Here is a 25545-nt window from a genome sequence, read left to right as displayed (position 1 = left end):
CCATTTGCACATGGTAACTAACACCTGTTACATCTCTTACTCTGCCCACCCAGAATACCATTGAAATATAATGGTAGTGGAGTCATAATACAGATAATTGAGAGCTTGTAGAGCCCTGAATTTGAAAGCAGATTTTAAGCAAAGGGAGAATTATCTAAAGCTTGTAAGAAGTAATGTTTAATTAACATTGCTAATTCATTTGTAACAATTAAATTGAATTTTATGTGTTATAATTGTCTCCTAAATATTTGGTAGGCAAATATAACGGTATATTCTAGGGATCCCTGGGTGGCGCAGTGGTTTGGCGCCTGCCTTTGGCCCAGGGCGCGATCCTGGGGACCCTGGATCGAATCCCACGTCGGGCTCCCGGTGCATGGAGCCTGCTTCTCCCTCTGCCTATGTCTCTGCCTCTCTCTCTCTCTGTGTGTGACTATCATTAAAAAAAAAAAAAAAAAAAAAAAAGGCTTAAAAAAAAATAACGGTATATTCTAAGCATTCATTCATACTAATCTTCTGAAATGTTCTTTGAAAGGCTGTATAATACTACATCCTATAGATGATTTTGCTCAACCAGGTTCCAGTAGTTGAGGGTATTTTTTTGTTTGAGGGGGTTAAGGGGCAGGTTTGGCAGTTATAAATGTTGCTTGTTGTAGAGGGCTGGATAAAAACATAAATACACATGATTATGTGTACATGTTGGGAATAATTAGCCTTATAAAAAATTAAGAGACAAATCAGTGTATTTCATACCAAATGTAATCTGTAGTTTTGGAATTGTTGGCATTTACAAATGAGACTCTCCTAGTCCCTACACTAGACCTATTCAGTAGTTAGGAATCTTATTAGGAAGGCTTTAATATATCTAAGTACTGGTTTTGAATCTTGAACTATAGGATTAAAGGTGCCTGTTGTACTGTTTCCCCTTTGTTAATAGTGTAAAGCTTTGCTTCACTTAGCCTCATCAGAAGGTCCCAAGGTAGCCTCCTTTCCCCAATTTCCACATCTGTCTCCATTCTCATACTGACAGGAACTGTCACCCTTGGATACATTCTTGTTTGGTGTGTGCCTGAGTGAACACATCATACACTAGACAAGTTATGCCCCTAAAGGATTACTAACACTTTTGGGCTTCCTGGTTGATTTATGAATTTAGATTCATATGCTGCCTTTTTCCTATAATTCCCAAGTATTGTCATTTTCGAGAATACCTGTTAAGTGCATACCAGGAAATGTTTGTCCCTCAGTCTCAACTGACAGCTCTTTGTTGAAAGTGAGGACTTCATATTAACTGTGCCTCATGTTAACCATTATTTGACATTCTTTTGTCTCTTCACTATTTTGTCTCACAGAAAACCCACCTAGTGCCAAGCAACCCTCCAAAATGCTAGTCATCAAAAAAGTTTCCAAAGAAGATCCTTCTGCTGCCTTCTCCGCTGCATTCACCTCACCAGGATCTCACCATGCAAATGGGAACAAATCATCAACCATGGTTCCAAGTGTCTATAAGAACCTGGTTCCTAAGCCTGCACCACCTCCTTCCAAGGTATGATTTGGAATCCATGTAAGAACCTTCTATAGCAGAGGTCTGGAAACCAGGAAAAATTTTAGTAAATTTATTTTTTTCCCGTTGAATCATTCACCAGATATTCATTCAATATCTAATATATGTATAGTATTTTACTCTGTCTCCAAACTCTCTACTTCTGCTAACTGGATTTTTAATAGGCTTCTCATACTCATTACCTTTATCTCATAAACCTGCTTCTCCTCATTTGCTGTTTCCATTAATAGCATGAACATCCATCTGATCACTTAGCTGATTCTCTAGATTGGCTTCTTATTTCCTCCTCCTCATTACTCATTCCCCTCTACCAAGCAATTATAAATTCCCTGTTTGTTATTCCCTCTATGATGTCCTATGCCCTTGTCACCTCCCGGTACTATTGTAGTGCACCCTACTATTTCCTCATCTCTCTATATTCATTTTGCACAGAACTGCCAGAATGATCATCCTAAAACAATTTGAATATATGACATCCTTTCCTCAATCACTTCAGCAGTCCCAAACTGTCTATAACAGGGTTTGGTAAACGTTTTCTATAAAGAGCCAGATAATATTTTAGGCTTTGCTGGTCACATATGACATACAGTTTTTGTTATATTTTTCCTTTCTTTTTCTTTTTTTTCTGATTTTTGTTTCTTTTACAACACTTGAAAAATGTAAAAAGTATATTATTAGCTCATGGGCCATATAGAAACAAGCCTCAGACCCATGGGTATTCCTTGCCAACCCTGATCCTACAGTACAGTACAAGTCAAACTCCTTCGCCAGTGGCATGAATAATTCTTTATACTCTAAGCCTAAACCATCTTTTATATTTTACTACCTCTTCTTTCTCTTGTGTAGGAAATTATTCATCCTTCAAATTCATGCCATTTGCTCTGAATCCTTTTCTATCACACACATCTAAAGATCTCATTAATCTTTATAACTCTGAATAGCACTCTGTCTCTTATCATAATATCTATAACACTTTATTGCATCTCTTTATTTCCTCACTTGTAATCTCCTTAAGGGCAGCCTTCAGGTCCTTTTCATATTTGTATCCCTAGCACCCTCACAAAAGCACGTAATAATTGCTTTAATGAATTGTAGCCACCATACACAAGTAATTAGAATTTACTTGGTTGGCCGCCCCGGTGGCACAGCGGTTTAGCGCTGCCTGCAGCCTGGGGTGTGATCCTGGAGACCCGGGGTCAAGTCCCACACCAGGCTCCCTGCTTCTCCATCTGCCTGTGACTCAGCCTCTCTCTCTCCGAATAAATAAATAAAATCTTTTTAAAAAATAGAATTTACTTTGTTATTGAGAGGGAAACTAAAGAGCATTTATTCATTTTCCTCTGTGTGTAAGCAGTGTTTGGTGGTTCTGAGTAATACAGAGAAGTAACAACATTGGTTGTGACTCTCCATGAACTGAAAGTCTAATTGGGATAAGATATAACAATATAAAAGGTCGTGTGATTATGCATAAAGTAACAGATGCTAATAACAAATTCTAAACAGACTTAGAATAACTAAATGAATTAAACATTAGTGTTCAGTCAGTTCAGAAGATCAAGATCAGTTCAGATTATGACCATTGAGGAAAATTTTGCTGCAAATTTGTCATTTGAACTGACTTTTGGAGGATGGTCCAGATTTGAATAGGCAGAAAAAAGTCTGGAGAGTATTGCAGATCATAAGAGAAGCAGTTAAATACAAGTTCTGAAACCAGAAAACACTGGACATATTTGGGGGGATTGTAAATGATCATTAATTACTCCTGTGAGCACTAGGGAAATATCCAGACAAGAGGTCCTTATCCTAGTGGTAATGAATGAAGCTTTCGGGCAGCCCCAGTGCCGCAGCAGTTTAGCACCGCCTGCAGCCCGGAGTGGGATCCTGGAGACCCGGGATCGAGTCCCATGTCGGGCTCCTTGCATGGAGCCTGCTTCTCCCTCTGCCTGTGTCTCTGCCTCTCTCTCTCTCTCTCTCTCTCTCTCTCTCTCTCTCTATGTATGTCTCTCATGAATGAATAAATAAAATCTTTTTAAAAATAAAATAAATGAAGCCTTCATGGTGGATAAGATCTCTAAGGAAAGAGGATAAGACAGTAAAGAATGGGAAAATAAAAGTTGGAGGAATATTTAATAATTTATAAATATTAAAATAATGATATAGTCAGTGGGGCTAAGAAACTAATTCAGATATCAAAAAAAAAATAGCATGCTATCACAAAAATTTGGGTGGATGAGTTTAAGATAGCAACTGGGTTTGTCAACACTTGACAAATGCTGCTAACAGGTTGAGGAAAGTAACTGAAAAAGGGTTTTTGACCTTAGCACTTGGGAAGATTTAGGTGACCTTTGAGTTGAGGTTTTAGGAGAGTAGTGTAGGGATGAAACAAGATCTCAGGGGGTTCTGGAATTATGTGGGTGGAAGTGGAGGTAGTGGCAACTTTGAGATTTGAAAATAAAAGTAAATAGAATGTAGGTGATGGGAAAGTTAAGTGAAAGGATGAAGAAAATCTAGGAAGAAGCCCTTGAGGAGCACCTGGGTGGCTCAGTGGTTGAGCGTCTGCCTTTGACTCAGGTCATGATCCCGGGGTCCTAGGATCGAGTCTCACATCAGGCTCCCTGCAGAGAACCTGCTTCTCCCTCTGCCTGTGTCTCTCATGAATGAATGAATGAATGAATGAATGATCTTTAAAAAAAGAAGAAGCCCTTGAGGGCAACTTGGAGTATATCTGAAAGAGTTCATTAAAGGATCATGGCCTAGGAAGAAATGAGTGGGAATAAAACTGATTGATGAGTGGATTTATCTTTGAAAGGGTTTAAGATACTTGTTTGTCTGATATAGAAGGGAAAGAATGTGAACGTTAAGTCAAGAGAGCAACTACTGCCTAGGAAACAGTATGGCGTGGAAATTAACAGCAGGTCTCTGGAGTAGATAGAGTTCACTTTGCACCTTTTTTTTTTTTTTTTTTTTTTAAGAATTTATTTATTTGAGAGAGAGAAATAGCATAAGAGACCATGAGCAGCAGGGAAAGGAAGAAGCAGACTCCTTACTGAATGGGGAACCCAATTCCAACGTGGGGGTCAATCCCAGGACCCCAGGATCATGACCTAAGCTAAAGGCAAACACTTAACGGACTGAGCCACTCAGGCATCCCCTCTTTGCACCTTCTTTGTGATATGACCGTGGGCAAGTTTATTAAGTGCTAAGTCTCAGTTTTATCATCTATACAATGGGATAGTAGTACCTATTTTTTTAAGGTTTTTGTGAGGTATAAATGAGTTTTTCGGTTTTTTTTTTTTTTTTTAAGATTTTATTTATTTATTCATGAGAGACACAGAGAGAGAAAGAGAGGCAGAGACACAGGCAGAGGGAGAAGCAGGCTCCATGCACCGGGAGCCCGACGTGGGATTCGATCCCGGGTCTCCAGGATCGCGCCCCGGGCCAAAGGCAGGCGCCAAACCACTGCGCCACCCAGGGATCCCCAGTACCTCTTTTTAAAAAGAAAAAAGGGGGCAGCCCAGGTGGCTCAGCGGTTTGGCGCCACCTGCAGCTGGGGTGTGATCCTGGAGACCCAGGATCGAGTCCCACATTGGGCTCCCTGCATGGAGCCTGCGTCTCCCTCTCCCTCTCCCTGTGTCTCTGCCTCTCTCTCTGTGTCTATGAATAAATAAATAAAATCTTTAAAAAATAAAAAATAAAAAAAAGAAAAAGAAAAAAGGAATATTCCAGCTGCACAATGGTGCCCAGCCATAATTGGGACCAGGACCATAGTGACAGAATGGTCCTAGACCCCACAGGCCAAGCAGAGAAGGGAGCAAACCAGAATTATCTCGCCATTTACTTGCCCACCCTGGCCTAGAAATAGCTTCCTGTTGTTGAAGTTCCTGGAAAACAGCTTTTTTTTTTTTTTTTCCTTTTTCTAAGAATTGGGATTATGGGGCACCTGCGTGGCTCAAATGGTTAATTGCCTGCCTTCGGCTCAAATCATAATAATCTCCAAGTCCTGGGATCAAACCTCGCATCAGGCTCCTGGCTCAGTGGGGTAGTCTGCTTCTCCCTCTCTTCTCCTCCCCCCCTGCTTGTGCTCTCTCTCAAATGAATAAATAAAAAAAAATTTTTTTTTTAAGATTTTATTTATTCATTCATAAGAGACACAGGGAGAAAGAGAGGCAGGGACACACAGGCAGGGGGAGAAGCAGTCTCCATGCAGGGAGCCCAATCAATCCCAGGTCTCCAGGATCAGGCCCTGGGCTGAAGGTGGCACTAAACTGCTGAGCCACCTGGGCTGCCCTAAAAATTATTTAAAAACTAAAAATCAGGATTACATCAGAGGTTAACAAACACACCATAAAAAGAGAACATTTTGCAGTCCAGTAAGTTTAGAAAATATTGCCTCTCAAATTCGCATGTATAGTTAAATGCTTTGACAAATGGCATAGTGAAGAAAACTGTTGAACTTTACTCTCCTCAGCATCTCCCACACTTATCGAACCAGAGCTCTCTTTGAGTATACCTATTAATAACCCAGGACACTTCTGGTTCCCATCTGCTTTTTTCCTTCAAGTGTCTAACCTCAGAAAGAGGTTGCATACCTCCCAAACATGTTAAGATGGGTAAGCTCTAGTACTCGTGTCCCCACATAACATTTTACTCTGCTTCATGTGATCTTCCAGGCTGAGCTTCTGTCTCCATACGTGGTCTGATTTGTTCTTTCTTCCCACATAGCCCAGTGCATGGAAAGCTAACAGAATGGAACACAAATCAGGATCCCTTTCCTCTGGCCGGGAGTCCGCCTTTACCAGTCCAATCTCTGTTACCAAACCAGTACTGGCTGGTGGCGCAGTTTTAAGCTCTCCTAAAGAGGTGAGTTGAGGGACACCTGGGTGGCTGAGCGGTTGAGCATCTGCCTTCAGCCCAGGGCGTGATCCTGGAGACCAGGGATCGAGTCACACGTCAGGCTCCCTGCATGGAGCCTGCTTCTCTCTGTGCCTGTGTCTCTGCCTCTCTCTCTCTCTCTCTCTCTCTCTCTCTGTTTCTCATGAATAAATAAATAAAATAGTTTTTAAAAAAATAAAAAAAATAAAGAGGTGAGTTGAAGATAAGGCCAAGCAGCCTTTTCTGCAATTGCCAATTTGCCATTTACTAAAACTAAGATACACGGTGTGACATGTACAGCTCTAATTCCATTTCTTTTGTAGTGTGCTTAGCCCAGAGATGGGCAGTAGCTGAGTGGAGTAGTCTCTGTGTGGTAGACTGGGTCCAGCCTGTGGCAGACTGGCATTGTGGCTCGAGTCTGTAAAAAGATCAGAGGTGCTGTATAAGCCATCCAGTCTTAACTGCAAAAACCCTGAGAAGCTGAAATCTGTTTAAATGAAAAGGATAGTTTATTTTTGATTAAAAAAAAAAAAAAAAACACAGTGATAATTAGGCTACCAGATTCCAGAAATTAATACCATGTAGAAGTGACCCAGAGAATCCCAGTTCTTGCTGTTTGCTATCAGGAACAACCTCTTTGTGTTATTTGCCCAGAGTCCCTCCAGCACTACTCCTCCAATTGAGATCAGCTCCTCTCGCCTGACCAAGCTGACCCGCCGAACTACCGACAGGAAGAGTGAGTTTTTGAAGACTCTAAAGGATGACCGGAATGGAGACTTCTCAGAGAACAGAGACTGTGACAAGCTGGAGGATGTAAGAGCATAAGGTTTTTCTGGGGCAGCAAAGGGATTTTCCTGTGTTGTGTATGTGCTTTCTTAAAGTCTTGAATTGGGTAGTGCTGTAAAAAGTTGATGAATTACAGAAGCTTTTATCAGGATTATATTTAATTGCAGTATAAGAAAATCTGAAAAATAGCATAAAACAAGAGGGAGGTTTTTTTATATCCCACAACAGGAAAGTTAGAAGTTGCAGGCTAGGGCAGCCCGAGTGGCTCAGCGGTTTAGCACCACCTTCAGCCCAGGATGTGATCCTGGGGAACCGGGATCAAGTCCCACGTCAGGCTCCCTATGTGGAACATGCTTCTCCCTCTGCCTGTGTCTCTGTGCCTCTCTCTGTGTCTCTCATGAATAAATAAATAAAATCTTTAAAAAACAAAACACAAAGAAGTTGCAGGCTAAGAGATTAAGTTCATTGGGATTATCAGAAAGCTTACAACTTGGGATGCCTGAGTGGCTCAGCTGTTGAGCATCTGCCTTTGGCTCAGAGCATGATCCCAGGGTCCTGGGATCAAGTCCTGCATCAGGTTCCCTTCAGAGCCTGCTTCTCCCTCTGCCAGTGTCTCTGCCCCTCTCTCAGTCTCTCACGAATAAATAGATAGAATCTTTTAAAAAAAAGAAAGAAAGAAACAAAGAAAGCTTACAACTTTTGGTCACCTTGGACTAGAGTGGTTTTGCCCTCTATACTTCCCCTCTATATTCTGGTTAGGGAAAGGACAGGAAGCCAAAAACCTGAAGGAAGGTAATGTCTGTCCCTTTTTTAAATGCTTTCTTAAAAGCTACACCCTGCAATGAGCACAACATTGGCCCACTGTCAGATGGCAGCTCCTAGTTGCAAAAGACTCTAGGAAGGTGAACTTTTTAAAGTTGAGCACAGTAGTTCTCTAGTCCAAATTGTTAAGACTAGAGCATTGATACTGCATTAGTATCACTTCACATCTACCACCATTGACATAACCTGAAGTTAAGTTCCTGACCAGTTGGTAAACTTTAGAAATCTTAGTAAGATAAGCAAATCCTCTTTTTTTTTTTTTTAGGTTTATTTATTCATGAGAGAGACAGAGAGAGAGAGGCAGAGACACAGGCAGAGGGAGAAGCAGGCTCCATGCAGGGAGCCCGATGCGGAACTCAATCCCAGGACTCCAGGGTCACACCCTGGGCTGAAGGCAGGTGCCAAACCAGTGAGCCACCCAGGAATCCCCGCAAATCCTCATTTTTAAATGGGGAAAACGTGTGGGCTAAAGTTGTTTTCTGGAGAGCGCTTTCCTCAGTTCTGACTCCTTAATCTTACAGATTATGTATCTTGCCACAAAGGATCATTAAACCAAGTGTGTCCTTTCTTATTTCAGTTGGAAGACAACAGCACACCTGAACCAAAGGAAAATGGTGAGGAAGGCTGTCATCAGAATGGTCTTACTCTCCCTGTGGAGGAGGAAGGGGAAGTCCTCTCACACTCTCTGGAAGCAGAGCACAGGTAAGTGAAGATCAGATTACAGGGCATGCTGTGTATGGCCTTTAAGGAGCTTGAACATCCTAAGGCATGTCAGATTGAGTCTAGCCTACAAAGAGAAGTGTCTATGGGCACCATAACTTGTTCTCTTTTTATGCCCCAGCTTGGTCTGTTGCCCACTGGAAACTGTACAGATTTGCCAGCTTTGCTTTCCAAGGTTTTCATGTAGTTTAGTTTCAGACTCTGTTTATAACTCCATTTGGTGGAGAGGGGAACTTGTTTTCTAGGACTGCTGTGCTGGCCCTTGGACCCTCCTAGCCCAAGTGATCCATTATAAGACCCCTTTAAAGGGCCTTGGGAGGTATAAGATCCCCATGGATGGAGCTTATTCTTTAAATGAGGGTCTTAAACACAGAGCCGCCAACAGTTTGGGCACCTGGATAGCAGATGGGGGGCCTGCCATGTGTGGCAGTACCTTTCTGAAAGGAAGTTCCTATCCCGAAGAACTTTAGGAGTCAGCAAGATCACAAGAGCATGAAGGAGACCACATTGCCATGAAATTGAGAGAACTTAGCTACATGTGGAGATGTGCTAATTTGCTTACAAAAGACAAAAGTGATAGTTCTTTCTTTGTTCTGTCAGAGAGGGCCCTTACACTTTGGCTCCTATGCGGTCTTATTTTCTGCTGCTGCTACTATCTCCTGTCTGTAGCTTTTACACTCTGGAAAGAGCAACTGTGGAGATCCCTCGTTTAATTCAAACAACTAAGTAGCCATAATTAAAGCTTATCCCACTGGGGAGGGGCACCTGGGTGGCTGTCGGTTGGACGGCCAACTCTTGATTTTGGTTCAGGTCATGATCTGGGGGTCCTAGAGTTGAGCCCTGCATCAGGCTCACTCAGCAGAAAGCTTGAGGATTCTCTTCCTTCCCTCCCTGCCCCCCCTCCCCGTGCTCATATACTTTGTCTCTTTTACACTCTTTTCTCTCAAATTAATTAATTAATTAAAAAAAAAAAAAAAGCTTATCCTACTGGGGAGAAAAGAAAAATTTAAGGGACTACCATTGCCCCTGGGTGAGTTAATTTTCTCTGGAAAGTTGTGGGCTTCCCACTTGTGCTGAAAGGTGTCATATTTTCTTTGCCTGACCTCCCTCTACCAGGTTATTGAAAGCAATGGGATGGCAGGAATATCCCGAAAATGATGAGAATTGCCTCCCCCTCACAGAAGATGAGCTCAGAGAGTTCCACATGAAAACAGAGCAGGTATGTCCTAAACCTTTCCTGGAGACCTGTTAAGGATGAGGAAAGAAAGGAACCAGGACAGTCCTTGCACTTGGCCCCAGTTTAGTGTGAGAGAAGGAGCTCGGAAAAGAAAATGTAAATTAAGTTGCCATAGAAGAAATACAGAGGAGCGTATCACTGCCTAGGCAGTAGGGATCTCCAGTAGTGGACAAAAGAACTAGGTCAGGCTAGGAGATCTCAGAAACTAGTATGTTCTTTCATCGTGGCAGCTCTACCCCCTTATCAGAGCCACAAGGCTGTGTTCCAGAGTTAGGGGCTGACCTGGGTCTCTAGGGAAGCAGACTCGTCCTCCCCTGCCTCCGGCCCTGAGGTTTGCCTCTGATACTCTCTCTGGAGCCAAGAAACAGCCTATTTGAATTTATTCAACAAATAGTTGGATTCTTTTTGTGGGTGAGACACTGCCAGGTCCTAGAGTATATAGCAGTGAACAAGATAAATGGAGTTTGCAGACCTCTTGGATTTTACATTCTGGTGCTATTTATATTTATATTTTATTTATATTTATGGTATTTATATTTAAAGGACAAATAACGTGAGCAGAAGGCAGACACTCAACCGCTGAGCCACCCAGGTGTCCCAGAATCTGCATTTTAAAAAAAGATCCATAGGTGATTGATTTGCACATTAAAGTTTGAAAAGCGGGCAGCCTGGGTGGCTCAGCGATTTGGCGCCTGCCTTCAGTGCAGGGTGTGATCCTGGAGACCCGGATCGAGTCCCACATCGGGCTCCCTACATGGAGCCTGCTTCTCCTTCTGCCTCTCTCTCTCTCTCTCATGAATAAATAAATAAAAAATAAAGTTTGAAAAGCACAGCTATAAGAAATCTTGAATCTCTTAGAAGGGCCCCCTCTTGGGACACCTGGGTGGCTCAGCGGTTGGGCAGTCTGCCTTTGGCCCAGGGCGTGATCCCAGAGAACCGGGATCAAGTCCCACATCAGGCTCCCTGCATGGAGCCTGCTTCTCCCTCTGCCTGTGTCTCTGTGTCTCTCATGAATAAATAAATGTTTTTTTTGTTTTTTTTTTAAAGAGGAGCCGCCTCTATATTCTGTCTAGAATTTTGAGTACTGGCCTTTTCCAGGGCCCGCTGCCACTATAGTTTTTGACAGTTTTCTCTTTTTCCTGTGCTAACTGTAGCTGAGAAGAAACGGCTTTGGGAAGAACGGCTTTTTGCAGAGCCGCGGTTCCAGCCTGTTCTCCGCTTGGAGAAGCACTTGTAAAGCAGAGTTTGAGGACTCAGACACGGAAACCAGTAGCAGCGAAACATCTGATGACGATGCCTGGAAGTAGGCATATAAAGGCTCACAAATCTGACCCAGTGAACTCAGCTTGTGTGTTTAGGGAGTATACAAAAGAAATCGTTCTTTTCCTTTTCTTATGTTGTTGAATACTTCATGCACAAGGGAAATAATCATATCCCAAAGAGAGAGCAATTGGCTTGTTTAGCTTTTGTTGTTATTGTTCTTCCCTGTTATCTGCTTAATAGAGAGAAGTTTGTGTGATGGGAAAGAATTTTTAAATACACACACACACAGACACAGTATATATGGGGCGATGCACAGGTGGGAGCTGGCTGTGCAGAGAGGAGGAGACACCAGTCAGCTTCTACTACCAGCCCTTGGGGCACTCACCCCTGTGCTCAAGCAATCATTGTCAATGACAAAGTGACTATTGAAGTTATAATTGTATTAAATTAATGCTAATAATTTGGATATTTTATTTTATTTTTGGCTGCTCGGGTAACGTTAGCCCTTAACCAAGCATACATGGTTTTTTCTTTCTTTGTTTCTTTGTTTCTTTCTTTCTTTTCTTCCTTTCTTCCTTTCTTTCCTTTCTTTCTTTTTCTTTTTCTCTTTCTTTTTCTTTCTTTTCCTTCTTGGGTACAGCTGTAAAATATTTGGATATAGGAAATGTGTTATTCTTGCAGCCTTGATATTCAGGGTGGATTGTAAAATATAAATTTTTGTGAGATTTCAAAGATTAAGATTATTTTGATAACATTATTTACAGATTTAAAAGATGTGGTTATCACAAGTCTGTTGAGGGGAAAAACTACTGCATAAAATAACTAACTTGGAATAAATATTTTGCATCAGTTTGGATTGTCTTGTGTAAGAAGTATATTTCCTTTAAAATTAGATGAGTGGATTCTTTGGGGGAAATACTTTCAGAAGTCTGAAGGAAGTCTGAATTCAGACACAGCTGTTTCTCCTTTTAGCAGATACTTTTTTGATGCAGAAAAACTTGTGCAATAAATTATCAGTAATAAAATCAGAAACCCAAGTTTCCTTCCTGAAACTGATTTTCACTTGCCTGGGTATGTATCACTGTGCCTATTTTAAGGAAGGCCTGTACCTCAATTCTCCTGCTAAATAATAACATGGGAAAGCCTGTGCTGTCTGGGTGACCAGTGGAGGAGGCACAGTTTCCATGCAAGGTTCACTTCCCAGCAATCTCTTTACAGCCCTGGCATTTTGCAAAGCTCTGGGGATGCAGGGAATATCCGGCCCAGGAGGGAAGAGAATAAACAGTTATATTAAAACTGAAACCTTAGGCCAAAACCTGTTGGACAAGAAGTTACAGTAAGCATTTCCTGACACTGGCACTCTTTGGCCATCTCTGCACGGTCCCCAGTGGAGATAGGGGTCCGAGATCGTACTTTCATGGGAGACAGCCAGAAGTAACAGCCCTGATTGCATGTTAGAAAGATCACCAACTGGGAGTGTCTCCAGAAGGGATAGAGGCTAGGGGCAGAAAGAGCCGCAGGACATTTGCTAGATTCTAAAGGCTAGGAAGGCAGAGAGACCCAATCTGCCACCTGTACAGGGTCTCTCCCAGTGTTGTCAGCAGTTCATGTGGCAATGGTGGTTGAGATGAGAGCAGTAAGAACTGTATCATATTTCATTGAATAAATCTTTTAAGACATTATGTTTAAAAAAAAATGTCCTAAAACATTTAGACAGGGGCACCTGGGTGGCTCAGTCGGTTGAGTGTCTGCCTTTGGCTCAGGTCATGATCCCAGGATCAAGCCCCACATCCTGCTCCCTGCTCAGTGGGGAGCCCACTTCTTCCTCTGCCACTCCCCCTGCTTGTGTTTACTCTTTCTCTTTAAAAATTTAGATAATGACAATTTCAGACAATGTTTAGACTTCCTCTAAAACAAGAAAAGTTGTAGGACGCCAGGGTGGCTTAGTCTGTTAAGCTTCCGAGTCTCGATTCTGGCTTAGGTCATGATCTCAGGGTTGTCGGATGAAGCCCTGAGTCCAGCTCATTGCTCGGCAAGGAGTTGCTTCTCTCTCCCCCACCCACCCCCCGCCCCTACCCCCACTCATTCTCTTATCAAATCTTTAAAAAAAAAAAAAAACCCTGCCAATTACGATACTCCATTGTCCTGATTTCAGTGTTAAAATGTGAGAGGGGGGATCCTGGGTGGCGCAGTGGTTTGGCGCTTGCCTTTGGCCCAGGGTGCGATCCTGGAGACCCGGGATCGAATCCCACATCAGGCTTCCGGTGCATGGAGCCTGCTTCTCCCTCTGCCTATGTCTCTGCCTCTCTCTCTCTCTCTCTCTCTCTCTCTCTGTGACTATCATAAATAAATAAAAATTTAAAAAAATAAAAATAAAAAAAAATAAAAATAAAATGTGAGAGGGAAAAAAGTGCATCATAGAATCCGTGAAATACTGTAAAATGAATTAAGTTGTAAAAGCATTCAACTGGAAATTAGGGACGCCTGGGTGGCTCAGCTGTTTAGCATCTGCCCTTTTGCTTGCTTGAAATTAAGCTGGCTGAGATCACATGCGCTGAAACGCTTGTAACCTGTTGCTGGTCACACCTCGGCCTTACCTGGTGCTGGGGACGCTACCGCAGTCCGTCCCTGCTTGTTTAGGAAAGGGAGCCGAGAAACGGAGTCCCTGCCGGAGTTCCTGCCACTGGTGGCCGAGTACATATGGGGAAGTGGCCGAGCTGGGTCAGCACAGGAGGCCTGCTGGGCCCCAGGCCAGCCTCCGGTGAAGGAATACCTACCCTTCTACATCGGATTCCCTCATCTGCTTCCTTACGTCCTCCCAGAAGTTTCATCCCTTGGGCTGCGAATTCTCTTCCCTCGAGAGACAGAACTACTCAAGAAAACAGGAATCGGGAATGCACGTTAGGGATAAACTGCTCGATTTGGTGCCGCAAAAGCCATGGTTGCGGGCGAGCTTCGGCTTAGGGGAGGGACAGGTTTCCTGGCCCAAAACCCACAAAGGCAGACGGCTTCCTTCCCCAGGTGTTCCCCAGCATGGGGAGTGACACTAACCTGGGCGACATCCACTTGGGCAAAACAAGGACAAGATTCTTCCCTGGTGGAGACTGGAGTGTGTGACAACGGGCTGGCCTGGGGCAGCTGCCAGGGCAGGAAACCCAAGGGGGAGCCTCCGAAGGGCCTCGACTGTGCTCATGGAATGGGGTGCAGCCCACTTGGTGACGCTTCTTCAAGCGGGGAGCCTTTCCCCACCCATGTTCCAGACCTGCCCAGACCTGTATTTGCTGCCCAGGGAGCAGAGTCTCCTCCCCAAACATACACAATCCTGTAAACTCGGCCAACCTGGCCTTGCCTCAGCCTCTGGCTTAGTTTCGTCCTCCCCCTTGGCCCTGCTCTGTCCTCCCTCCCGCAGGTCCCGGCTGGCAGAGTGAAGGGTCCCGTCCCATGGCCGCGTCCCCGGAGGAGCCAGGGCTCCTGTCCTGTAGGTCCTGTGACATGGTCTTCCGCTCCTGGCCACTGCTGGCCACCCACACTCAGCGCTTCTGCATTGGCCGTCTGACCCGCGAGGTGACCCCGGGTCACCCCCCTCGAAAGGGCCGCGTCCGTGGCCGCACGGGTGGGTATTGAAGCAACTCGGAGCCTCGGATTCACCCCACGCCCTGTCGCCAGGTTGTGCCACAAGAACACCAGGGCCTCCCAGACCAGGCGGCCAGCGAATTGGCTCTAAAGCAGCTAACCGAGGAGGTACTCCCCGCTTTCCCCACTGGCTCGAATGAAGCCTCCTCCCCCAGGTCCCTGCCATCTTGGGGCAGGTTACCCCAACATGGATCGCGGGTTCGCGGGTTCCCGTTACGTCCAGGTGCAGCGGCTGTGGCTGTACCTTCAGGACATGCTGCCCTGGATAACAGAGGTCCCCAGGGGACTAGAAGGGCCCCGCAGGGAGGCGCCCGCGTACGGCCCCACCGCCGAAGCTGCTGGAAGCCCTGGGGAGCGGCTTCGGGCGCTGCAAGGGACTCACGCAAAGCGGGTGGCGGAGACGGAGTCGCAGAGCCGGGCTCTGGAGCGACGCCGCGAGGGTGAGGGGAGGGGAGCCCCCGCCCTCGGCTTCGAGTTTGTCGGACCCTTTGCGACTCGGTCCCTTAACGCCTCAGAACTAAGCCAACGCCTCCAAGGTTTGGCCCAGACCCGGGCCGGACAGGCGCGCCTCCGAGGCCTGGAGCGGGAGCTTCGAGAACTCCGGGCGGAAGCCAGGCGATCGCGCGGAGCTCTGGACGCGCTGGGGGCGCAGGTTCGGCTGCTGCAGCCCGAGCCCGGGTGAGAGCGGGAGCCGGGGCTTCGGCGCGCGGCCGGGGGGGGGCGGGGCGGGGCCGAGCCGGGGCCGGGGCGGGGCATGGCGCGCGAGGCGGAGGCCCCCTAGCAGCGGGAGGGCCGCACGTGCCCCCCGGGAGGGGGCGGGGCTTCCGGGGGCCCGGCGGCGGCGTCGGGAGCAGCAACGCCGGGTCCGCCCCCACCCCCCACCCCGCCCCCGGCCCCAGGACCCGGCCCCACGCCTCGCGAGAGGCGGAGCTGTGTTGCCCGGTGCTGCAGGCCACCCCGGCGACTCTGGCTGCCGAGATCGGGTAAGGACCGGGGGCCGGGGTGGGCCGGCTGGGGCGAAGCGCTGCTCAGTCCTGGAAAATCCCTGCTGCGTCCTGTCCGCCACTGCGTCCCCAGGGCTCTGCGTGAGGCCTACGTTCGAGGTGGGGGCCGGAACCCCGACGTTCTGGGCCACATGTGCCAACTGCAAGTGGAGGCATCAGCAATGGATCTGCGGCGGCTGCAGCCCCGCAGAGGTGAACAGGCGGAGCCAGCGGGAGGGCCTCTCGGAAGCCGTGGCCTTAATTCTGGGAGGAGAAAGGGCGGGCGGGCAGCTTTGGCGTGGGAACCACCCGAAGGTGGAAACCGTGGGTGCCTCTGTGGCAACGGCTAGCTGGAGTGAGTCCAGCCCTGACCAGAGGCTTTGGAGTTGGAGAGAGCTGCTCGGATCCGATCGCACCAGCTGGTCACCAGGGGTCAGAGGTGACAGACTTTTTCATCTCAGGAAGACGGACAGGTGCCGCCCTGGAGGAGCTTCTGGCAGTGGAAGCTGAAAACCGGCGCCTGGAGGCAGAAATCCTGGCCTTGCGGATGCAGAGGGGCGCAGGCCCTGCGTCCTGGGGTCAGCGAGCGTCCTTGCCCCGCGCCGTCTCGCTCTCCCAGCAGGCCGAGCTCAGAGGAAGGGGTTAGAGGGACCACGCGTGGGGACCGGGCGCGCTGTGGCTGCGCGTTCCTGCCCCCGCCATCGCCGGCCGTCAGGGAGAGGGCCTCTCAGCCCTGGTACTTGCCGCGGCCTGCGCACGGCTGCCCTACCCTTAACTCTGCTCCCAGGGCCCAGGGAGCCTCGCCCCGTGGTGGATCCCAGCCCGTGCCTGAGGAGGGAAGATCCCCCACGCCTCCCTCCGCCGGTGGCTCCTCCGCTGCCGCCGCGTCCACCTTCGGCAGGCGTCCTACTGAGTGGCGCCGAAAAGGCCGTGAGGGCCCAGGGCGTGGGGCCCGGGCAGTTGGTTTGGGTAGTTGGGAAGCCGGGGTGCCTGGGGCCGCGCCGGAGTCAGCGCTTCCCCCACTCACAGCTGCGGGCCCTGGGAACCATGACCAGAAACCTAGGCCTGGATCCGCACTTCCTCCTGCCCGCTCCTGACGTTCTGGGCCCTGCACCCTACGACCCTGGGTGAGGCCTGCTCCCTCTTCTGATACTCTGAACTGGAGACCTACTAGAAAGAGCTAGGGTTGGGGAACTGACGGCTGAGGGCCAGGGTTGGGGGGTGGGAGGGCGGTCAGGGTTGAGAGTTGGAGGGGGCGGGTAATGGGGCTTATAGGTGCCAGCTGAGACCTGTGTTCTTCAGGGCTGGCCTGGTCATTTTCTATGACTTCCTTCGGGGCCTTGAGGCTTCTTGGATTTGGGTGCGACTGGTAACTGGCTTGACCCGCGATGGACAGGATACAGGAGGGGCCACAGCATTGCCTCCAGCCCTTTGCTTGCCCCCACCTCCAGCTCCGGGGCCCGTGGGCAACTGTGCCATCCTTGCCAGCAGGCAGCCTGTACCCAGGTCAGGACATGGAGACCGACTCTGGTGCTTTTTAATTGAGGCTCTTCCCTCATCCTGCTGAGTTTTCTTATCTGTATACAGGGCTGCTGGCTCGGAGAGCTGCCCTAGGAAAGAACAGTTCTGGCTTCCGACACCTCGTTTTGGTTGTTTCTAGACTGCCACCTTCACCATCAGTATCCCTGGTCTGTGAGCTACAGACCTGGCAGGGGCTGGCAGGGGCTGGGGAACCACAGCCAAAGGCTTGGACCTCCCTGGTGCTCTTTGACTGGGATCAAAGGGTGCTGAGTGGACGTTGGCGTCTTCCACTTCGGACCCTCCCTCTGGACCCCAGCCTTAGCCTTGGACAGCTGAATGGGATTCCCCAGGTGAGTTTGGAGGACAGGGGCCAGGTGCTTCTCCAGGTACAGATGGATGCAGTACCATTTCATCTCTCCAGGTAGGTCAGGCCGAGCTCTTTCTGAGACTGGTTAACGGAAGAGATGCGGGTGTCCAGACACTGGCAGAGATCAACCCAGCAAGCACCCAGGAGTACCAATATCCACCTCCAGTAAGGGCCTGCCTAGAGCTGGGGACACCAAGGTGTCATTGGCGTGGTTCAGTGCCAGCATTTGTTGAGCACCATGTTCCAAGCTTTCTGTGAATTAACTCCTTTAACTATATAAAGGGATAAAATCAGCAGTGAGGTTTTTAACCTGGTTTTACATTAGGTAGACAAGATATTAACCTCTTGCTAAAGATAAATTTATCCCTGTCCACAGATGTCCTGCTTACCTTCACTAGAAGCAAGCTCCCTTGTCCCCACAGCTGGCTTTGTCGACCCCCCTCCTCCTGCAGAAGAGCCCCTCAGCAGCAGAGTCAAGGACAGATGAGGGTTTGGGCCCTCATCCCAGCTTTGACCCACCCCCTCTGGCTTTGAGTTTAAGGAACGTGGACATGAGTAGCTTCCCATACACAGAACTAGGACTTTAGAATGAGGCCTGTTGCCAGACCTGCAGCTTTACTACTCCATGTTCTCAGGGGGTTTTAGACAGTAAATAGCAGATACAAGCTCAAGATAGGAGGTCCAAGCACAGCTTTACCACCTTCCACAAATACTTGGTGTTTCTTCACCAGTTTTCCTTTTGTAAAACAGGATTTTTTTTTTGTCTCCCCCCATCCCCACCCCATGTGAGTTCTTGCAATATTGCCTGGAATATAAATTCTTTGAAATATGAGCAGGGGGCACTCTTTGTTAAAGGAACTTGATAAATTTGTTCTCACCTATTTTTTTTTGTTGTTGCTGTTTTGCTAAAGCCCATCTTGTTACCACACTTCTTCATTCAGGACATCCCCTGGGAAGCCTTTGGGGCTATAAAGGTCCCCATAAACTAGGCCCTCCCGTACCTTACACACTTACAGAGGGTCACATGTAAAATCTGGCTGAAATTTGATATCCGGCCTAGCCCCAGAACCCAGTGTCAACCAAAGGTCAAAGGCCTAAAATCTTCAGGACTTGGAAAAACATGCAATACAGGGGTATCTTCGGGAAGTCCAAAGCCAAAAATTCTGGAGCCATGAGTTACCATGACCAGCCCAGAAAAATTCCAACCATTTTCCCTTATATTTCTTTAGAAAACAAAATATACACTGAAAAACTGCCTCAGACATTGGACATTCAAATAGCAGTTTCTGAAATACTGTCCAGTGCACCAAAGTAGCCCTGTGGGTGGTCAGAATTACTATATCCCATTAGGTAAGGGCAGGCCCTGTTTGGAATTCCGATCCCAGTAGTAACTGGTGCATAAAGGGTTTTTTTGTTTTTGTTTTTGTTTTTGTTTTTTTTTTTTTTTTTTGGCATAACGGGTTCTTAAACTAAGGGTCACAGGGGCAGAAGCAGTTCAGGCAGGAGGGGTCTCCCACTAGCCTTGCACCCTGAACAGGAGTGAGGTCTCAAGGGGATGGCTTTAATATCAGAATCCTGAGCAGCCCAGGTGGCTCAGCAGTTTAGTGCCACCTTCCGCCCAGGGCGTGATCCTAGAGCCCTGGGATCGAGTCCCAGGTCGGGCTCCCCGCATGGGGCCTGCTTCTCCCTCTGCCTCTCTCATAAATAAAATCTTCAAAAAATATTATCAGGGATCCCTGGGTGGCGCAGCGGTTTGGCGCCTGCCTTTGGCCCAGGGCGTGATCCTGGAGACCCGGGATCAAATCCCACGTCGGGCTCCTGGTGCATGGAGCCTGCTTCTCCCTCTGCCTGTGTCTCTGCCCTCTGCCTCTCTCTCTCTTTCTGACTATAATAAATAAATAAAAATTTAAAAAAATATATCAGAATCATGAGCACCAGCACTCTTAGACTGGGCAGCCAACACTGGTGGCCCAGTTTCTTTCAACCCCACATCCCACATTCAAATGCTTGAGATAGCACAGGATCCCAATGGAAAATCTTTAAACACAAGTCCAGACCAGCAACATTTTTTAGCATCTTTATTTGAGAAGTCAAAACTGCAGATGGGTAACAATTTGGATTCAAGTAATAAGATATATTTCAGCCTTTCTGTACAAAAAACAAAACTTCACCAGCCAGCCTCCCCACAAACTGTTCCAACTACATCCAAAGCATCCAGTCTCATAGCCACTTTCAAACCAGAACACTCAGTTCTCCAGTTAGCACACTGGTTTTCTTCAGGGGTCACCTTCCCCCACCCCTCCCTCACAAGTTTTCTTCAGAGTTCTTTTTAAAACAGGACAGAATTATTGACCCCCAGTTGGAGATTAGGTGCATAAAAATTATCACTTTAGGGCCTGGCTCAGGCAGGTAGGTTACCAGCTCAAAGTCCATCAAACAGTATCAGCACCAAAGAGTAAAGATCTTAACCAAGTCTTGCTTCTATAGCCCCCATCAAAGGAAAGCACCAAAATAAAGGGGTTTGCAAGACAGCAGTCCGGTATTTAAAATGGGAAAAATATATAGCACCATTGGAAAACAAAGGGCCTATGGCTATGCTTGATTTGATCACCTCCACATTAGACAGGAACTTGGATGAGAATTTCCAACAGATCAGTACAGAAAGGGAGAGAGGGGTACACCTTTGACCACTCTATAAACCCAGAGTGCTCCAAGGCACAGTTTCAGCCAGTATTTAAGAAAAAAAAAAAAATCAAAGCCTCAACCTTTGCTTACAATCTTTATTGAAGTTATACAAAAAGAATCCCCCCAAAGTGAAAAAATACATTATATACAAAAACACTTTCCCTTAGGAGGAAGGCTCTGTGCCCTCTCTTAACATGCAGTGCTCTCAACTGTAGCTCCGGCCTCCACTGTCCCCTCCACTGCTGCCCGGCTTTCAGCCTGATTCTCAGCCTGGAAGATAAATAGGGAGCCTGGGCATAAATGACCCTAGTTTAAGCTATTGTCTTATACAATCAAGCAGGCCTTAGAGCAAGTGAACAGGTCTCCTAAACCTTGCTAGGCTCCCTACACTAACAGGACAATTACCACAAAATGTAAGGCCATATCCTAAATTCTCTATAGTTTGGCTGACAGAGCCAATGTTCATACATTACTTGGAAAGGGAACAAGCAGAAGTAACCCAATGGTCTTGTCAATCAAGTGCCTTCTCATACATTCATTAGAGTGGGACCTATGATATGTATATAGTTTCCATTCATCAATGAGAGAGACATCCTACATTCTATAACCAAATAGTTCCCTGCATTGTTCTTATAAGGGTTGCACTCAAGTAATCCAAACAGTCTCAAGGTGAGGAACATGCACTTAGGAGGACTAGCTTCCCCAGGGCCTGAGAACAAAGGGAAATAAGGCAAGAGTCGTCCAAGCCCTCTTTAACTGCCCACCTCCTCCTCCATGTTTTCTGAAACTTCATTTCCACTGGAGACGGCATCCCCACTGCCTCCATTGACCTCCAGCTCTTGTTTGGCTTTCTTTGCATCATCTTTCCGGGGACTCTCTTCCTCTGGTTTCCTCTAAAGATAGAATTGTGAAGGCTTCACAAATGTGCTGAATGTTTTTTACAAGAACTGCAAAACTAACAACCCCTTCACGCCTCTCCTCCCCCACTGCTGCCACCCCATGGTGCAGATATCCTCAAAAGCGGGATCCATGGCTCTCAGGGCCTCTCATGGCCATAGGAAGCAGATGCCAACCTCTGCTCCTACAATAAATTAGAAACCACAACATACCAATCCAGCCTCTCTACTGGGAAGGGTGGGAGTGAGTGTGAAGAATAGATCTGAACAGTAAGCCAACCCCAAGTTTGTGAATCCAGAAACAAAGGAATCAGTCTCTCACAAGAGAAAAAAACTACTGTAACCAGAAGGAGAAGGCAGACTCAGAAGTTTAACTATCAGCAGGTCTGCAGCTCAATGACTACTATCAAAGAAAAAGAAGAGCCGACGTAAGCAATTCTCAGCAGCTTTCCCTGATAGTCCTGGGCCAAAAGAGGCCTGAAAAATTGTCAGAACACATATTCAAGTGAAAACTACCTTCACTCAAATCCTCACCAACTTCACAAAACGAATGACTTATCACACCAAATACTAAAAATGATTCCTCATGTATCATGTGAAGCAAAAAAAACAAAACAAAAGCAAACGGAAAGAAAATAGAAGGGAAATGACCACATGTAGATTTACCTTCTTTCTGACAAGGTGGGAAATATCAGTCACACAATTTGATGAGGAAGCACCATCTGTTGGTTTTCTACTGGCAACCTGACAAAAAGGACTTTATTAACAATGTACAACTACACAGGACACAAATAGGCCTAATATTAAGTGACAAAAATAACCTGAATACTCACCATGGAGACTGAAGTGCTGCCTCCACTAGGAGTGAAACCTGAAGTAGAGCTCTCCACCTGTATGAGAGGGGACAGACCCAAGTGGGCCCCAGAAAAGAACGTACCAGGATCACCCACACACCTACCACAGGTAGGTACCAATTATCAAATAACTGATTAAGACCTCAATACTAGTGGGCCTACATATAATAGCAATTTCATCCATCCCCACTTTACCTGCACCTGCTACCCCCAAACTGGGGATTTAGGCACAGTGTAGATGTTAAATTAACTCCTCCATATCATGTCATCACCTGTGGCATAGAAAGCTCCTTGACATTCCAGCAGTCAAAAGCAGAGCCAAAGCTAAAAGCCATCAATACCTTACTAATCTATACAGAGGAGTTCTCAAAGATGGAAGTAATAGCTTACATTTATTAAGCAAACACTAAAGTAACATGCTCATGGTCACATACAGACATATAACCCAGTCTGGCTCCAAAGTATATTTCTTAAGCATTATACCATTTGATAAGAATAATTAGATAAATGCTCACATTCTTTCTAACCACCAACTCCCTAGAAACCATGTCATGGTTCCTAGGCAAATGGAACATTAATGCCATGAGCCTTCCAACAATATCAAACATTCTATTATCAAAACTTTAAAAGGAAACCAAACCAACCAGAGTTGCTTTCAGAGCTAATTCAGCTACATTCCCACTACGCTGGGACTCCTTTGCATCTTCTATCTTCTCTCTAATTTCAGGAAGCAGTTCCTTCAGCTCTTCAATTTCTTTCTCATATTCAGTAGATGATCCTTCAGCCTCCTTCATCTGCTCACTCAGTACAGCTACAAAGAACAGGCTGAAGTGATCAGTAAGAGTTACCACCAAAGGATCCTTTTCTTTTTAATCTTGTCGATTACTGGATCCAGTCAAGCTTATCAGCAAACGGTTGATGATCACTCACCCATTCTCTTCTCAATGACTTCAATAGATTTGCTGAACTGTGCCACTGCCTCATCATACTGAGAGTTGTATCCATAGGCCAAGCCCAGCTGGTAGTGGGTCTCTGCAAGAAGACGATCATGGGCTTCCAGGTACTGTTCTTGCAGGTTAAGGCAAGCCTGGAACTCCTCCACAGCTTGGACATAATTTTCTAATAAAAAGAGAAAAAGAATAGCAAGCAAATGGATGGGATTTAATATATAATACTTCTAATTTTTTTTAAAGATTTTATTTATTCAAGGGATCCCTGGGTGGCGCAGCAGTTTAGTGCCTGCTCCGGCCCAGGGCACGATCCTGGAGACCCGGAATCGAATCCCACATCAGGCTCCCGGTGCATGGAGCCTGCTTCTCCCTCTGCCTGTGTCTCTGCCTCTCTCTCTCTCTCTGTGTGACTATCATAAGTAAATAAAAATTTAAAAAAAAAAAGATTAAAAAAAAAAGATTTTATTTATTCATGAGACGGGGGTGCGGTGTAGAGACACAGGCAGAGGGAGAAGCAGGCTCCATGCAGGGACCCTGATACAGGACTCGATCCCCAGACCGGGATCATGGCCTGAGCCAAAGGCAAACACTCCACCATTGAGCTACCCAGGTGTCCTAATACTCCTAATTTTAGATCACTGTACAGGAAACTGGGGGTGGGGTGGGGGGAAATGACTAAAAAAGACTCAGAAGAGATTTTTCACTATTCTAAGAACTATAGGAACCCAAACCAACTGCCATGTTAAAGCCAACTGCCAGGGTCAGTTAAGAGTCTGCCTTCAGCGGGATCCCTGGGTGGCGCAGCGGTTTGGCGCCTGCCTTTGGCCCAGGGTGTGATCCTGGAGACCCGGGATCGAGTCCCGCATCAGGCTCCCGGTGCATGGAGCCTGCTTCTCCCTCTGCCTGTGTCTCTGCCTCTCTCTCTCTCTCTCTCTCTCTCTCTCTGTGTGACTATCATAAATAAATAAAAAAAAAAAAAAAAAAAAAAAGAGTCTGCCTTCAGCTCAGGTCATGATCTCGGAGTCCTGGGATGGAGCCTGGTGTCAGACTCCTTGCTCAGCAGACAGCCTGCTTCTCCTCCTGCTTGTCCTCTCTGTCTCAAATAAATAAAATCTTATTTCAATTGCCCACAACTGATGATCAATTAAGCTGAATTTTAAGGAATTAGAGGAAGAATTGGGTAAAGGGGAACATTAAAGGAAAGAGAAAATGTATTACCAGATTCAACACTAACTTCTCCAAGTTTAAGATGTGCCTGTGCAGCGTAAAGCTGAGCTTCTTTTGTTTCTTGCCTGAAAGGAAAAGATCAGAAATCCTAATAGCGTTCATCCAAGCCTAACTGATATTCTACTTCCAACCTCCAAACTCCCAACCTGAGCCTAGAAACACCATAAGTTTTACCTTTTAAAAATGATCTTTGCTAAATCCAGCATATCCCAGGCAAGCTCTAGATTCCCAATCTCCTCCTCTTCGTTTTCTTGAAGAGACTAAAAGGTATATCCAAATCATTGGTATTATTCAGAAGACAGGCATTTTTAGATCACAAATCTAAATGTATCATTTAATACAGCTTAAAAAAAAAAAAAACCCCACAGGATATAGGATTCAAAATTTAGGCTTTCTCCCTAAAACCTACAGAAACCTAAAACCCTATAATCTTTCTCCAAGTTATCACCTTATGTGAATGGTATCTAACAGTGACATGTTGGGTCCTATCTTAATAGATAGGACATCCTGGGATTAAATGGATGTGTGGATTCTAGGCACAAATAAAGGGTCCCCAATCCCTAACCAAGAAATGGCTATGATAATAAGGCCTACCCTAGTAAGCTACAGTCCTACAATAAGAAAGCTGAAGATGATACTGAATAATAATTTACCTTGTTTTCAAGAAGTGATTCATTTGGTGTTTCTTCAGCCTTGTCATTTTCTTTATCCTCCTCTTCTGAGCCTTCAGTTTCTGTAAGTAAAAATTCCTCAGTATTGAGAATACTAAAGCTATCTTCTAACTAGTCAAGATTCCAATATATGCCAGTTAAATAACCTATATTCTGAGGTAGAACACACCAGATGCTAAATCAGTTAATATCTGAACTGCATATGAAGTCAGCGATTACAGTCTAATTCAAGTATAATCTAGATTTAGATTGTATATCCTATAGTGTCTGTGGTTTACATCTTCACTGATCAGAAGGCTGTCTTTCTTCTAAAAGTCAATCTGGATCATTCAGATAAAAAAGATTAGCTACTATAGTCTCTTAGTCACTAGAAGCTCCCCTCCCATCTATTTAGCCAACAGCACTTGGAGATCCCAGCCAGTGTTCCTGGTGTCTTTAAGCAGCCATTTGTTATATAATACTAACGAGCTGAGAAAGTACAAAAGTTAAATTACTCC

At 46.1% G+C, this 25545-nt stretch overlaps 3 protein-coding genes across 5 annotated transcripts in view; 2 read left to right on the top strand and 1 right to left on the bottom strand.

Moving 5' to 3' along the window:
- Positions 1 to 12115, top strand: part of GPBP1L1 (GC-rich promoter binding protein 1 like 1) — a 66316-nt gene extending 54201 nt beyond the window's left edge. For both annotated transcript variants that reach the window (XM_041738078.1, XM_041738077.1), the window contains exons 7-12: positions 1350 to 1543; positions 6284 to 6421; positions 7088 to 7246; positions 8619 to 8743; positions 9878 to 9980; positions 11153 to 12115. In XM_041738078.1, coding sequence (XP_041594012.1) covers positions 1350 to 1543; positions 6284 to 6421; positions 7088 to 7246; positions 8619 to 8743; positions 9878 to 9980; positions 11153 to 11305 — 872 coding nt within the window. In that variant the 3' untranslated portion in view covers positions 11306 to 12115. The remainder of the gene's footprint in view (positions 1 to 1349; positions 1544 to 6283; positions 6422 to 7087; positions 7247 to 8618; positions 8744 to 9877; positions 9981 to 11152) is intronic.
- Positions 12116 to 14113: 1998 nt separating this feature from the next.
- On the top strand, positions 14114 to 19443 carry CCDC17 (coiled-coil domain containing 17). Its single transcript, XM_041737821.1, is given in 12 exon segments — positions 14114 to 15002; positions 15118 to 15334; positions 15410 to 15572; positions 15794 to 15877; positions 15972 to 16090; positions 16339 to 16455; positions 16665 to 17004; positions 17180 to 17383; positions 17538 to 17748; positions 17820 to 17930; positions 18142 to 18245; positions 18247 to 19443. Coding segments are annotated over 12 exon segments (2076 nt in total). The 5' UTR covers positions 14114 to 14702; the 3' UTR covers positions 18353 to 19443.
- Positions 19444 to 20531: 1088 nt separating this feature from the next.
- Positions 20532 to 25545, bottom strand: part of LOC121481573 (nuclear autoantigenic sperm protein) — a 41415-nt gene continuing 36401 nt past the window's right edge. For both annotated transcript variants that reach the window (XM_041739050.1, XM_041739051.1), the window contains 9 exons: positions 25031 to 25110; positions 24552 to 24637; positions 24369 to 24442; positions 23131 to 23319; positions 22845 to 23011; positions 22180 to 22236; positions 22013 to 22090; positions 21215 to 21343; positions 20532 to 20720 (listed from right to left, as the gene is read on the bottom strand). In XM_041739050.1, the coding sequence (XP_041594984.1) occupies positions 20640 to 20720; positions 21215 to 21343; positions 22013 to 22090; positions 22180 to 22236; positions 22845 to 23011; positions 23131 to 23319; positions 24369 to 24442; positions 24552 to 24637; positions 25031 to 25110 (941 nt within the window). In that variant the 3' untranslated portion in view covers positions 20532 to 20639. The remainder of the gene's footprint in view (positions 20721 to 21214; positions 21344 to 22012; positions 22091 to 22179; positions 22237 to 22844; positions 23012 to 23130; positions 23320 to 24368; positions 24443 to 24551; positions 24638 to 25030; positions 25111 to 25545) is intronic.

The sequence above is a fragment of the Vulpes lagopus genome, chromosome 23 (assembly GCF_018345385.1).
Source record: "Vulpes lagopus strain Blue_001 chromosome 23, ASM1834538v1, whole genome shotgun sequence".
Lineage (NCBI taxonomy): Eukaryota > Metazoa > Chordata > Mammalia > Carnivora > Canidae > Vulpes > Vulpes lagopus.
The sequence above is the reverse complement of the archived record's forward strand: the minus strand, read 5'-3'. Positions and strand labels throughout refer to the sequence as shown.